This window comes from Malaclemys terrapin, chromosome 8 (genome assembly GCF_027887155.1).
Source record: "Malaclemys terrapin pileata isolate rMalTer1 chromosome 8, rMalTer1.hap1, whole genome shotgun sequence".
Classification (NCBI taxonomy): Eukaryota; Metazoa; Chordata; order Testudines; family Emydidae; genus Malaclemys; species Malaclemys terrapin.
In genome coordinates this window covers 97,463,670-97,478,312 of record NC_071512.1, presented here as the reverse complement: position 1 = coordinate 97,478,312, position 14,643 = coordinate 97,463,670, and the positions used below count along the sequence as shown (strand labels likewise).

Here is a 14,643-nt window from a genome sequence, read left to right as displayed (position 1 = left end):
TTAGCCCCGCTGCGCCACTGGATTTTTAGCGCCGGAGATTGCGACCGACTGTCAGAGGCTCCAGGATTGACCAGTCAATCGTGATCTACCGGTTGGTGACCACTGTGTTAGATGGTGTTTTGTTTATTACTGAACTAGTAGTAATAATGGCAGATTTAGATCGGAATGGGCACCAATCCCCAGATCCAGTCCCAATGGTAGAACATTCTTACAATCATGAAAAGGGAATGCTCTTCTAAACAGCAACCAAATTTGGTATTCAAAAGCCACTCAATTTTTTTTAAAGATTTACTTCAGCTTATTTTGGATAAGCATTTACATATATTGGATAAGCCTTTTATACTCTAGGGTTATAAAGCATTTCTATTCTATAAAACAGACAAAAATATGTATGATCACCTTCTGGAAAGTAGATATGGGCGAGACAGCATACAGATTTCCTTCTCCAAAGACTTCTCCCCAGTTTCTCTGGCATACCTTCATTCGATTCTTGAAATGGTATTCGTTGTCAGGGTTAAAGGCCTTGAAACAAACAAAAAACAAATCACAACGTGGCTTATTTGTGAGTCTCAAAGACAGATGTTGTTAATATTTGACTTCAGTAGTTGAACACAGTTCTTGAGCATGGCTAATTTTTCCAAGTGAAAGAGAAATTAACAGTTCAGGATGGATAATTCATGTTAACGATACTTAATACTTAACATATACAGTATTAAAACTTCAGAACACCGTACAAACAATCTCCAACAATCCTCCAACTTGAGGCAGGTAGATATCCTCTTATTGATTTGCTTCTACAGAAAAAGAGGACAGACTGAAAGGGGGTTAAAGTGATCTGCACATGGCCACAGTAGTGTCAGAGGAGGGATTAGAAGACAGGAGTTCCTGCCTCCCAGACCTATGGTCATTCTTTTGGCAATGATAGCCTCTTTAGAACAGGAATACAAGTGAAGATTTTAGAAAGTGACGAATGATTTGAATGCTAAAAACCTGAAATACCTTAAAGATGGCTGATCTTCAGAAAGCATTGAGCACTCAATCTGAAAAGTCAGGCCCCTTTCGGGTCTCTCAAGTTCAACACGCAAAAACAGACATGCAAAAAATCATTACTCACTTTTTAATATTTTGGCCACAGTTTGAGTTCATGCTTTAAATGGTAAACAGTAACAGAAATATTAGAAGTCACAAGGGCTCTCCTGAAGATTGTAAACAAACCATCCATGATGTTTAAGAACAGATTTCTAGAGACTTTCATATTTTAAGGACATTAATAAAACTAATGAATATTAATTCCTTCTAGAACTTCTATTCTCCTTCAAAGTGAGTCAAATATCTCCATGGATGTAAAATATTACCATTACAAGAGACTGCATACAGATAGAAATACAGTACCATTGTAAGCACACCCAGAAGGCCAACAGGAATTGGATCTTGTTTCACTCTCTCTGCGACCAGATCTACTAGCAGCATCAACATGTTGTAGATTCCCTCATGGATTTCAGTACCCCATTTATGAACAGCACTCGATGTCAGCAGCTACCAAAATGAGAAAGATGCATCAGTCTCTGGCACTGATTATTTTCAGAGTAACACTTTTCCCCTCACAGTACTTGGTAGTACTCCTCTAATAGAAATAGGATTTATGATATCTTTATATAGCAGGAAGGTAGGAAAAGTAACAGTGATATTTATAATTTCACCATTTTAAAACTTACTAATTAGAAACAGGGTATAGCAGAGACTAAGAGGTAATTATCAAAATACGCTGACGGTTTCCCTTGGAAATCACTATTAACTCAGAAAAGTTTTGTATGGAGGAGGGCCATTCACTTTACTGTCTTCATTTCTAAGTGCTTGAGTAACTCTTAACATGTTTGCAGGATGTTAGATAATCCATTTTTAATTCTTGCAATAAGCTTGTCACACAGCCACATTACTTTGCTTGAAGTCATGGTTTACTATATCACCTCTTGAATATAATTTTCCTTAGAAACCAAGGAAAATGTGCACTACTGAAGAGGTGGATGTTTAAAGAACATTTTTAATGGATTGGGAGGCAGCATTAAACCAACATGTTAGGCCAAACTGATAAGAAAACTACATTAGGTTTTTAAAAGGTAGAAACAGCAATTAAGTAAACATTACCAGCTGTGTTTGAAGTGCTTGCATTCAAATTACTAAGCTTTATAACGTCAAAGAACCCAAAGACTATTTAATTTATTTTTTAAGATTTTCAGAAACTACAGTGCATTAAGCTTCATAAGTGACTTATGGTATTTTAGAGTAAATGTAACCCAGCAGCAGACTTTAAACTTTAACCTCCGCAAACAGAATCTTTCAGCTACCCTCTTTCATCTCTCCTCCACCTGACATACACCCCAGCTATCCAGGATGAAAACTAAGTGGGTAGAAATCACCCAGTGGTTAAAAAGCACAGACATTAATCCCAAGCCAATTGGAACATGAATTTATTTTCTTAAAATCCTTCTACCTGAAATATATTTTTTCTTGGAAATTGTAGGGCTTAATAACTGATGTACATTTAGAAAATTATATATAAGAATTATTCTTAACTCCTAAAATACCAGTTAGTTTCCAAGGTCTATCCCTTGTTTACCATTGGAAAATGGGACCATAGATGCGCCTGGCACTTTAGGTAGCAGGGTAAGGCAGTCTGTGCACCATCAACCAGTGCTGAGACAGAAGCAGGACAGAATTTGTTCATAGCTTTGAAAGGAAGGACAAAAGTTTGAGACTGATGTGGAAGGGGACATAAAGCCGGCAAAGGTAATTTTAAGTGGGACAGCATGACAGTCAGAGTGATGGGCAAGGAACAAAGTTAGGCCACAGATTATGGAACAGGATGGAGGAAAGCAAGATGGATATTGAGACTCCAAAGCGTAGGAGTTCACAGTAGGCCAGGCAGGAAATCAAAGCATGGAAGAAAGTTTTGGCAGTAAAACACAGAAAGGAAGGGACAAATTTTGGCTACGCTGTAAAAGGCAGAAGTGGCAGGAGTTAGGGGTCTAACTGTGTAGGATAATGGAGAGAGAAAAGGAGTCACGGATGACTCCAACTTTTCAGATCTGGGGGATAGAACGATTACAAAGGAAGAATGAGAGGGGAAGACTGGTCATTAGTACTAAAAAATAATACATCCTAATATTTATGGATCTTTAGACCTTCAAAGCACTGTATCAACATACACCAGTTAAGGCCATGATCCTGCAACGGACTCCGGATGGAGGGATCCATCCATAAGAAGGACCCCATTGATTTCAATGGAGCTCAGCACAGATGCAGGATTGGGGCATAAGCGTTCAATTCTACTGAAAAATGTATATGACCCCAGTCACCATAATATCTGAGGCACACATCAGAATGGACCAGAACAAACATTTCATGAAATGGACTCCCAAACACAAAAGTTGGATTTGTGCACTTTCCTCCCCCTTACCTTTTTAAATGCTTCAGGCATACATCTGTCCATGAATCTTTTGCAATTCTCATCAGAATCAGAAAGACCTTTTCAAAAAGGATAGAGGGTATATAATTTATGATTACCTCTGGCTGATTTCTTACAGCCTCATGAGCTCTAGATCTCAAAGCCTTGCTACTGAGGTCACAGAAGATGAGCTCACAAATAAGGTGTGAGCAAAGCAATAAGCATCCTACTGGGATGACATTAATCATGCTATATGTCTTCCACCAAAAGGGACTGGAGGTCAAAGAAACTAGATCTCCAGCCTTTTAGAAATTAGGAGCAGTTTAATTTCCAAACATTGCATCGGGTACAACTACGTGGCATTAACAGAACTTCACCTCTATAGGTGTTTTTCCTTTCAACAACACAGTTTATGTTTTGATAGTTGCACAAATCATTCTTCTGCTGCTCATCCACCATAACAAACTCACATACAACCTATAGTACTCAGCTAATTTTTTTACACCCTGTAATGTCTTCCACCAACACAACAACATAGCATAACCTCCTTTTAGCTCGCCAGAGGGCATACTGAAAAGCAAGTTCACGTATACCTTCAACCTCAGGAGTTGAGCATGTTGCTGCCACAGCATCCTCAGCCCCTGACAACTTGTTGACCAGAAAGGAATCAACCCAAGTCTATGATGTGGTGGCAGAGTATTTCCACTAGGACAGCCTGGCCAAATAACCTACTCTACAGCTCAATATGGAGTGAGCTTGGACACAAACATCATTAATAAATAATAATAATAAATGCCCAAGTAAATTAATACAGCTCTTTAACAGTAATTTTAAAAATGAAACATTTTACATACAAATGTATTTACAATCTTTAAAACATCGAAAACTGCATGCCTATTCTATTCTACAATCAAGCACACCTGAAGACAAAATTCAAACCCTCTTTGCAGAACCAGTATGAGCTCACAACAGCAGATTGTTAACTGTTCTAGAAGGAGTGCAGTTTTCTAGAGCGTATCCTCTGTATACGCCTCTACACAGAATTTGTAAGTACTCTTCCTAAATACACACTGAACCCATTAAAAAAAAAAAAGTCAAAAACAGAACTTACCAAGTCTTGCTAGGTAGGTAGATGCAATTAGGCACTTGCCCAGGGACTCTTCTCGCTTATATGGTATGGACCAGTGATCTGTTAAGACTCTGCTCTCCAGTTCATACAAATTGGTTGTAGGAAACTCAATACCTTCTCCAGAGCAGTTCCCATTTTCATCATTTTTCTGTGAATGAGAAGGGGGCAAATGAAGAAGGCATTTTTTTTAGCTGTTCCTAGTGATTACTTAGCTCATCAACTCCTTTAAGACAAAATCCTGCTCTATCATTAGCATGTACAACTCCCACTGATTTCAAATGGAGTTGCAAGTATGTTTGAGGGCAGAATATGACATTTCAATTGAATACCCATTGATACAGGGATTGTTCTTTCTGCTATACATTTGTGTGTTTACATGTCTTATTTCCAGGCTTGCCAACTCATGATTTAAACTTAAGTCTTGTGATATTAATTTTCCTGGAGTCATGTGACAGGAGAATCTTAGCTGAAAAAAACCTGCCCTGGTTGTGAAGGAAAGATGGAAAACATGAACCCTAGAGGTTCAAAAACCAGAAGGCAAATTAAAAATAAGCCTGGTTTCTTTTCAAGTCTCAAGCTTTTAAGCCAATCTCAATTTTGGGGGTCCTGCCTCATGATTCTTGAGCACCTGGTGTTAGCAATACTGTATTTAAATAATATCTAACAAACACCCTTGGTATTTTTATAATTTGATATCTAATAATTAAATACCAAACATTCTGTACTCAAACACTATCACAGAACCTATTACATACTAAAGGTAATAAATGACTCAGGCTTATGGTGTGAAGTACCCTATTCACGTCAGAATTCTGCAATTTCATCTCAGTAATTCTCTACTAAATATTCACTGTGAAACATCTGACTAGGCAAGATACTGTATCATTTGAGGTAATTCAGCTGTATGACACTATCATTTCCCCATTTTAAGAAACAGGACAGACTCAAATATTTCTAATACGCTGTACGTAAAGTAGTGATTTATCAAAAAACCTCAAATCTCAATCACAACCGTCGCTTTTTTACAGTCAAAATGAGTCACACACACACACACACACACAAAAACTGTGCTGTATTTTCCCATCCCCCTCCCACACAGGACAAGAAGCAATCTGCAGCTCAGATCAACTTTACCCATTTCCTTGTAAATGCCACTGAATTGCAATTATTCCTGCATACAGAGAGAACACACAAAATTAGCCCAACATTCTTTGTGAAGTGCCACGTGAGGTAAAACAGTGATGCCAGATAAAATAATGGCCTGGGAAACAAGCTACCATTTCTTCTGTTTCAAATGCTGATCACCCAGTGTGCGGTGAGATAGTGGGGTTCACAAAGAGGAATTTTCCCTCTGACACTAAAACAGGAGGCAGAACTTTAACAGGAGAAAGGACAGAATGTTTGAATCGGGTCCTGCACCAGTTGGAAATAAATGAAAACAAAAGTGCAGTAACAGCAACAGGATTGCACTCAGGAGAAAAGCAAGGAACATGTGATAGTCCTGGGAGAATTCTGCACCACGGCACACACAGAGAATTCATGTCCCCCCGCAGATTTCTTTGCTTCCCCACAGAAAATGACAGGGAAGCAAAGGGAAGCCATGTGGGGGCGGGGGACCTGGGAACACCCATGGGCTTAGTTTGGAGGGGCACTGCCCTCCCAAAGGCTAGGCATGGGGGGTATGCAGGGTCACGTGCTACTGCCCCTCATTTCTTGGAGCACAGAGCTGCCCAGCTGAAGGAGGGTGCTGCTCGGACACTGCCTCATGGGTCCTAGTACTGGTCGTGCTCCCCTTCTGTGTGCTAGCCATCCTGTCTTTTGTACAGGAATGAGTGCCTGCAGTGGGGCTGGACAAGGTGGTGGAAACAGGGGAAGGTGAATGGGATGGGGAAGAGGCAGTAGGGAAGAAAGGAGGGTGGTACCGGGCAGGAATGTGGGAGTGAGGGCAGGAGATAGGGGCAGGAGATGGTGGGAAGGGGGATGGGATGGGGAAGAGAAAGGGACAGGGGAAGCGGGAGCCCAGCATGCGGTGTTCCCTTGACGGCGGCGGCGGCAGCAGCTGGGGCTCCCCCAATAAGCAGGCCCTTCGAACTCCCCCAAACGAGCCCTCCCCCTGCACCACCTCAATGAGCCCCCCACAGTCCCAGCACCTAGACCCCCCACACTGAGCTCTCCACACACATACCCCCCAACCAAGCCCCATTACAACACGCTGAGACCCCTCCTGCTGAGGCCCAACCACCCTCACCTGGACCCCCTGCAGTTTTCCATTGCCCCTGCACTCAAAGTCCCAATGAACCCCTGTGCATCCAGATCCCTCTCATGAGCTGCCCGCACCCAGATTACCCCACACAGAGCCCTCTTATCCCACACCTGGATCTCCCCACATTAACACATGCAGTGTTGGAGCCTCCACATTTATTTATTGATAAATAAAATTTGCAGAATTTTAAAATATTGTGTGCAGAATTTTTATATTTTTGGTGCAGAATTCCCTCAGGAGTATGTGGGGAGGAAGGACAAGGACAAAGCATATTCAAGTGTAAAAACAAAAACAAAACAAAAACGGAGTCAGGGAAGTGAAATGAACAAAAAATAAAGAAAGTCAAAAGAAAACCGAATCCATGAGAAAGTGGTAAAGAATTCAGTAGTCTGTTTGAGCAAATAATGGAGCTCCTAGTTCTCACTGCATCCCCTATATGGAGGTTTTGACCAGTTTATTTTAAAAAATTCTAACAGTTATTCAAGAGCAATAAGTTTTTTTTAAACTCAGAAAAACCCATGGCATTCACTATTACAGGTGTCACTGGGATACAGTGGCTGAAGTAAAACACAACAAGGCTGGCTATCATGACCATTAATATTTGTAGCTGCACAGTCCAAAAGAGTAATTAAGTCCAAAGCTTCAGGGCATAAGCTTGTCAGCAGACAGGAAGCAGTTTCCCTCACATCCAACTTTGAGAAAAACACTATATAGCTGGCAAGCAACTACAGAATTTTGTATTTCCTTTGAAGCATCAGGTATTGGTCGCTGCTGTTGAAACAGCCTGATCTGATGTGGTAAATACATTCCTATGTAATTTATATCTGAAATTATTTTATTTTTTGGGGGGGAAGGGGTAGGAGGATAAGTAAGTTTTTTAGGTAAGAGGCGTTTGAAAGCCTAGGGTACGTATGGAGCTGGAAGGTGTAACTTTCAGTTCAAGCAGACATACCCATACTAGCTCGAATAGAACTAGTGTGCTTAAAACAGAAACGTAGCTGCAGTGGCACGAGTGGTAGGACAGGTTAATCACCCTGAACACAATCCCATCTGAGACCCTAAGAACATACTCGGGGAAGCTAGCCCATCCCACGGCAGCTACCCTGCCTTTTTAGTGTGTTAGTTCATATCATGAACATGTCTACTCAAGCCAGAGATATCACACACCTTCTAGCTCCAGTGTAGACATACCATTAATGAATTTATTATTGCTGAAAGATATTGGACACAAAACTGACAACACGTGTGCTCTAAAACAGTGGTTCTAAACTGGGGGTACGCAGAAGTCTTCCAGGGGGTACATCAACTCATCTAGATATTGGTCTTGTTTTACAACAGGCTACATAAAAAGCACCAGTGAAGTCAGTACAGACAATGACTTGTTTATACCTCTCTATATACCATACCAGGGTGGCCTAACTGTGGCTTGTGAGCCGCATGCGGTTCTTTTACAGTTCAAGTGTGGCTCATGGAGCCCCCGACGCCTCCCCCATTCTCTGCCTACCAGAAGCTCAGGCTTCTGCCCTGTGGTGGCTCTAGGAGCTTCTTCCAGAGACAACTGGTGCCTACTGATAGTGAGGGGCAAAATTTAAAGGTTTGCCCCCCCCACCCCAATAACTTGAGTCACACACACACACACCCAGGCACATCCCCCCCTTACTTTCAGCAGCCCCTCCCTGCAACTTCCAGGTGTTCATTCTGCAGGGAGGCAGCAGCAAACAGGTGGGAGCTGCAGGGAGGGGCCACTGCTTTAGCTCCATGGGGAGAGGCAGCAACTCTCTCTGCAGCTCCCAGCTGTTTGCCGCTCTCTTCCCATGGCCACAGCTCCCAGCAGCTGCTGTGCAGAGAGGGGTCCCGGCGGCACCATGTGACCGAGCAGAGCCAGCAAATCCTGGCAAAAATTGGGGCGGGGGGGGGGGAGAACCATGACCTTATGTGCCTCCCCCCATGTGTCACCTCTGGCAGTGGGGCGGGGAAGTGGGCGGGTTTCGGGGCTGCAGGTGTGCCCTGGCTCTTGAACTTCTGAAGATTGTCATGCGCGGCCCAAAGGGTCAGTAAGTTTGGCCATCCCTGTACTGTACACTGAAATGTAAGTACAATATTTATATTCTAATTGAGTTTATAATTATATGGTACAATAATGGCGCTGAAGAACAGGGACGGAAAACCAGTAATTGACAGTACAGTGATGGAAGCGGTCTGCAAAGATTTCTACACCGAACTCTTCGCGTCTCAGATAAAATGTCCCAGTACCAACATTTCAACAGACCAACGAGCATGTACTCCCAATCCTTGTCAGCAAAGTTCGACATGCAGTTCACCGAATGAAGGAAAAGCCCCAGGTAAAGATGGACTGACAATCAAAATGATAAGAGCTGGAAGCCAAGACCGCTGGGAAACCCTTGCTCAGAGGTTTAGCCATTACTTGGAAATGCAGAAGATCCCATCTAGCTAGAAGGAGTCCGACACCATTCTGTTGTACAAGAAGGGCGATTGTATAGATCTAAAGAACGATCGTCCAATATCCCTGCTCTCACATGTCTACAAGAGTCTGGATGAGCATCAGCCGAGAGAGCAGGCAGGTTTTTGAAGGAATTTCAGCACAATGGACCATATTTTCCACTATAAACCAGCTATTGGAACATTCAAGGGAATACAAATTCCCTTTATGTATTGCCTTCGTTGACTATAAAAAAAGCATTCAATAGCATAGAGATCAATGCAGTGTTGACAACTCTTGCAGAGCAGGGCATCGACACAAACTATATCAAACCATTAAAGGAAGCAAATTGTGACTGCACTACAAATATAACTTGATTTGATGTTCCCCTTCGCATCCCAATTAAGAAAGGTGTGAAACAAGGAGACATGGTTTCACAAACTCTTCACAACCTGCCTTGAAATGGTAATGAGGTGGAAGAATTGGAAGGGTGGAATCAACATCAATGGAGAGAAGTTAAACCATCTCAGATTCACGGACGATATTAAGCTACAGAAAATTCTGCGAGAACTCAACACAAAAAACAGCCAAGTCGAACTGAAAATTAACAGCTCCAAAACGAAATTTATGTGGTCTGATACCTTGCCAAAAGCCCAAATAATCATCAAGGGAGAATAGAAGAAGTTGAGCAATAGATCTATTTGGGCCAACAAATTAACATGCGCCACAATCAGAAAGGTGAACTCTCGCAAAGAAAGAAAGCAGGAAAAATCAATAACGCGACACGCGCCAGCCTCTTCAGCTCAACAGTACTGCCAACAATGTTGTACGGCAGCGAATCATGGGCGCTGACAAAGACAGAGGAGCAGTAACTTTCTGTCACAGAGAGGGCGATGGAAAGAAGAATTCTGGGAATTTCAATCCGCTGCAGAATCCCCAATGAAGTGATCAGACAGTAGAGTGGAGTGCAGGACGTTGTTGCTGAGAGCATGCATAGTAAAATGCTATGGGCCGCGCATAGAGCGAGGCTCACTATCGATGGACTGTAGCTGTCGCCGAGTGGTACCCATGGGAACTGAAACGACCACTTGGCCGACCTCCAAAGAGATGGGAAGATTTTATCGTGAAAAGATGTGGCCGCACATGAAAAAGGAAGGCCAGGATATGAGAAGAATGGAAGGTGTATTGTGATCGGTGCAATCTATATGAGGGCTGAAGGACCGATTGATCAAGGTGATATGGTAAAAATGAGAAAGTAAGCAATTTTTCAGTAATAGTGTGCTGTGTCACTGTTGTATTTTTATATCTGATTGTGTAAGCAAGTAGTTTTTAAGTAAGGTAAAACTTGGGGTACGCAAGACAAATCAGATACCTGCAAGGGGTACAGTAGTCTAGAAAGGTTGAGAGTCACTGCCCTAAAACATACAATGTAAGTAGTACAGTTGAACCTCCACACCAGTTTAAGATTTGGCCTCTTCAAACACTGCTAGCGGGGTGCTACCACAGCCACCTATCTACTAGGATAGGGACTGAAATCACAACTCATTTCATGTAGACCAGAAAAAAGATTGTATATTTATTAAAACAAGTCATCTTTTTCTAGTACAAGATAGGATAATTATTAGTCCAGTAAAAAAGAAAAATAACTCAGATAGGTTCTGCACTCATGTGCCACTGACACCTAGGTCACCAATCTGACTCCTACCCAGGCTTGTAGTGACTGAAAACAACCTTTTAGTCACTGGTTTATGTGAAGTGAGTTGTGGACTCAGTCCATTTCTTAGTGGATAAGCATCATTGTTTTTTAAAAAAACAAATCCACTACTGGCATAAGTTTGCATCTTGTTGGCAGTTTTAGGAGAGGCTAACAGTATGTCTACACTACAGCAGCATAACTGCAGACACTTGTTACAGCAATGAAAGGGGTTTTTCCCGTCACTGTAGTAAATCTACTCTCCCAAGAGGTGGTATCTAGGTCAATGGAAAAATTCTTCTGTCGATCTAGAAGCGTCTATTTTGGGGCTTAGGTCAGCTTAACTATGTCACTTGGGGGGGGGGGGAATGAATTTTTCACACCCCATGCGATTTAGCTAGGTCGACCTAAGTTTCAGGTGTAGACCAGTCCTTATTCTTAAACTAGCATGGATGCTCAACTGCTACTACCGATACTGAACATGTTAAAGGACTTCAGCTGTCCATTGAGTGTGTCACTATTATCTTTCAGCAGTACTGACCTTTTATGCTTCCTTCCCCTAAGAGATTAAAAACTGTACAACAGAAGGTGATCACTTAAGTCAGTACCACTGAGGAAATGAGAGAGGAGATGTTAAATACAATTCCACCAACAATCTGCTGTATTCCTGAGGGGGGTCAGCCACTTACCTGCACTAAAGTATAGGGAAAGGAATGCCATTTATACAAGGAAATGGTGATGATCGGTGGTTAGAAGGTTGATAACTTAAGCCATCATTTTGGGAAAGGGAAAGCATCCCTTGTCATGCTCCTTTGACTGGAGAAAATATAGCTGAGTTTTTCTTCTGCTAAAACCCTGCCACAAGAAGATATCAAACCTGAAATGGGTAGTAACTCCCCTAGAAATGCATGACTGCTTCTTGTTAATATCATCCGTGGATACTAATTCAAATGATTTATTATTCAACTTTAAAAAAAAATTAGTGTAGTGCTCTTGAAAATGAGGGTTGAATAGCAGACGCGAGAGCCAGATATCCTGCAGAAATGCACTATGCATGCATGTTTCAGTATTACACTATTTACTGAGGCCAATTGCAGATTTAATTGACTTTGGCAAAATTCTCTAGTTATGATTTATAATCAGACAGCCACCTTCCTCAACTCCCTCTTAGAATTTAAAAGTATTAAATATTTTTGGCATTAAATGGATAATTTAACAGTTATCCAATACTAAGATTTAAATTAAGATTTGATTTGTTAATTTAATTCTGATTTAACAGTTAAAGTATTTTATTCTTGGTGTAATTTAGTATTAATAGCAACTTAATTCTGGTGATGTTTTCTTAATTTCACTTTAAAACTTTTAATGAAGTTCATAAAATAGAAACAGATATACATGTCATATCTATCTGAGTCAGATTTCTTTCAATAAGCAATGGGGGGGCAGAACCTTTCAGGATCTGGGATGAATACTAGAGGTCAATCTAAAAGTCTCACTAGTCCCCGCTAAAAATCTGTAGTTTTTACAATATGAAGGGAATGTCTCACAGCCAAGAAAACAGATCTAAGTGCCTCAATTTGTTGTTTCAGAGACTTTTCCAGTGATTTCAATCTGTGCCTATATGTAAACACAACTCACACTGAAGATCAGTAAGTAACATGTTTGGAATAACAGTCCTAGTGCTTAAGCAGCAAGGATGAGGAGCCAAGAAATATGGAACCTGCTTCCAGCTCTTCCATAGGCATGGCTCAGTGACAATGGCTAAGTCACAGCTTCCTGGTGCTTCAGTTTCCTCAGCTATAAAATGGCAATAATGGTATTTCTCTACCCCAGTGTGTTGAGGCATGATTCATGAGTATTTGCAAAATGCTTCAAGATGCTGAGATGAAAGCAGGATGAAAGCACTACATCAGATACTCAAAAACAGGGAGCATTTATCTCTGCTCTCTGATCTGTAATGTTTGATGTCTCTCAACCTAGGAGAGAGAAATGAATCCTGAAATTGAGACATGACAGTTCCAGTTCCTCTTCTAGTTAGCTGTCCAGAGGAATTTTCATATTTAAGACAGTACGTATGTTCTGCAGTCTGTCTGGGATCTCAATTTTTTAAAAAAGCTTTACAAATCCATCTTTAAAGAGGAAGATGGACTCTGTGTCTAGGATCTATTATGGCAGCTGCTGAAAGCTGATTTTTTTTTTTTTAAATCAACCACCCAGAGTCACTTCTTCGCATGTTATACAGCGATTTCAACCAAATCTCCCAAAACACCTAGTCTACCTTATAAAGTGAGATGTAATGTTAGTCTTCTATTCATTTTATAAACTGGTGAACATCAGCACAGCGGTTAAGTGATTTCCCCAAAGTCACACAAGTGGCAGATCTGGGAACAGAACCAAAGATTTTTTGACTCCCAACATTACCTTAAATTCACCTAATCCATACTGCTCACAGCAAACTTGGCGTCCATTTCTAATCTTAAGAGAATCAAAACTAAACTTTGCAGAACTTCATTAGTGACAGAGACCCATTGTGATTTACAGAATTTTACCAGTTAGTAAGTATGGTACATGGCAAAATGTACTATAAATGTGGTGTTCATTTATTTTGAGAGCGCAGACTACCTTTAATTATTGATAATACTTCATAATATTTAGATAAGTGTTCTGCATATATATGGTTAGAATAATTAAGTTTTAGCAAGACAGAAGTCACTATAGCACTTTGCTATTAAATCTTGGTAAAGGAGGGAGACTGCTTCACGTGTGAAAATCATCAAGTGCACTGATTAGCAAACTCAGGAAGGTTCTATTTTATTGCAGTTCTGCTACCAAAGTGATACCAAAAAAGTCCTAGACTACTTAAGCATTTGGATGATTTACCTAATTTCTACAGAAAGTCAACTCCTTTAGCTCAAATTTGTGCTATTTCACACAAATGTAAATGTAGCTTGCAGCATAGTATGGGAAGCAATTCACATTTAGTAGCAGTTGTATGGGAGGATTGCTTTTCAGTTCACAGGAGATAAGTCTTAGGGTTAGCTCCACCCAGCTGAAGCTACCTGGGATTCTTTTTACAGGTGAATTTAAATATGCTCCCCATCAAACCTCTAATTCAGTGTACACACACAGAGCAAGATGTAGGCTCTGAGTCTACTTTACACTAACAGTAATGTTACCATGGATCTATCAGTGGGCTTAACCTTCTTTGTTAAAATCCCTAATAACTATTAATAATGAGGCCCGATGGAAAAATCTAAAAAGATGAACCTATTTCCTTCACTCAAAACTGCAAGCTACAAAAACAAAACCAGTGTACTGTATAAGATTGGATACAGGAATGCTATCCACACTTCCAAGAAGAAATCCTCTTAGCCCAAAGCCAGTCTAGAAATTAAACTTATTTAATTAAAATTTTATAAGAGTACTGCTGGAACTGCAATTCCTGGTTTCCAGGGTAATGGTGTGACGTTAACATTCAGTGTTCCCCAGCCCAGCTGACTAGATGTTCAAAGAGTCCAGCACAGTGCCCAAATATTAGTAGGGCTATAGCTGAAAACAAACAATGGGATCCTAAGCCTATGGTTTGCACACATTTGATTTTCTGGGGGACATGTGGCTTAAGGAAGGGCAATATTGATCCCTTTAGTACAGTAGTTCTCAACCTGCAGCCCAA

General features: G+C 41.0%; 1 protein-coding gene across 1 annotated transcript in view; it reads right to left on the bottom strand.

The window, feature by feature from the left end:
* The window catches only part of USP24 (ubiquitin specific peptidase 24), a 106,863-nt gene that overhangs the window by 78,862 nt on the left and 13,358 nt on the right, over positions 1-14,643 (bottom strand). The window contains exons 2-5 of the mRNA XM_054036574.1: positions 4,557-4,722; positions 3,458-3,525; positions 1,393-1,536; positions 400-522 (exon numbers count right to left, since the gene is read on the bottom strand). Of these exons, the coding sequence (XP_053892549.1) occupies positions 400-522; positions 1,393-1,536; positions 3,458-3,525; positions 4,557-4,722 (501 nt within the window). The remainder of the gene's footprint in view (positions 1-399; positions 523-1,392; positions 1,537-3,457; positions 3,526-4,556; positions 4,723-14,643) is intronic.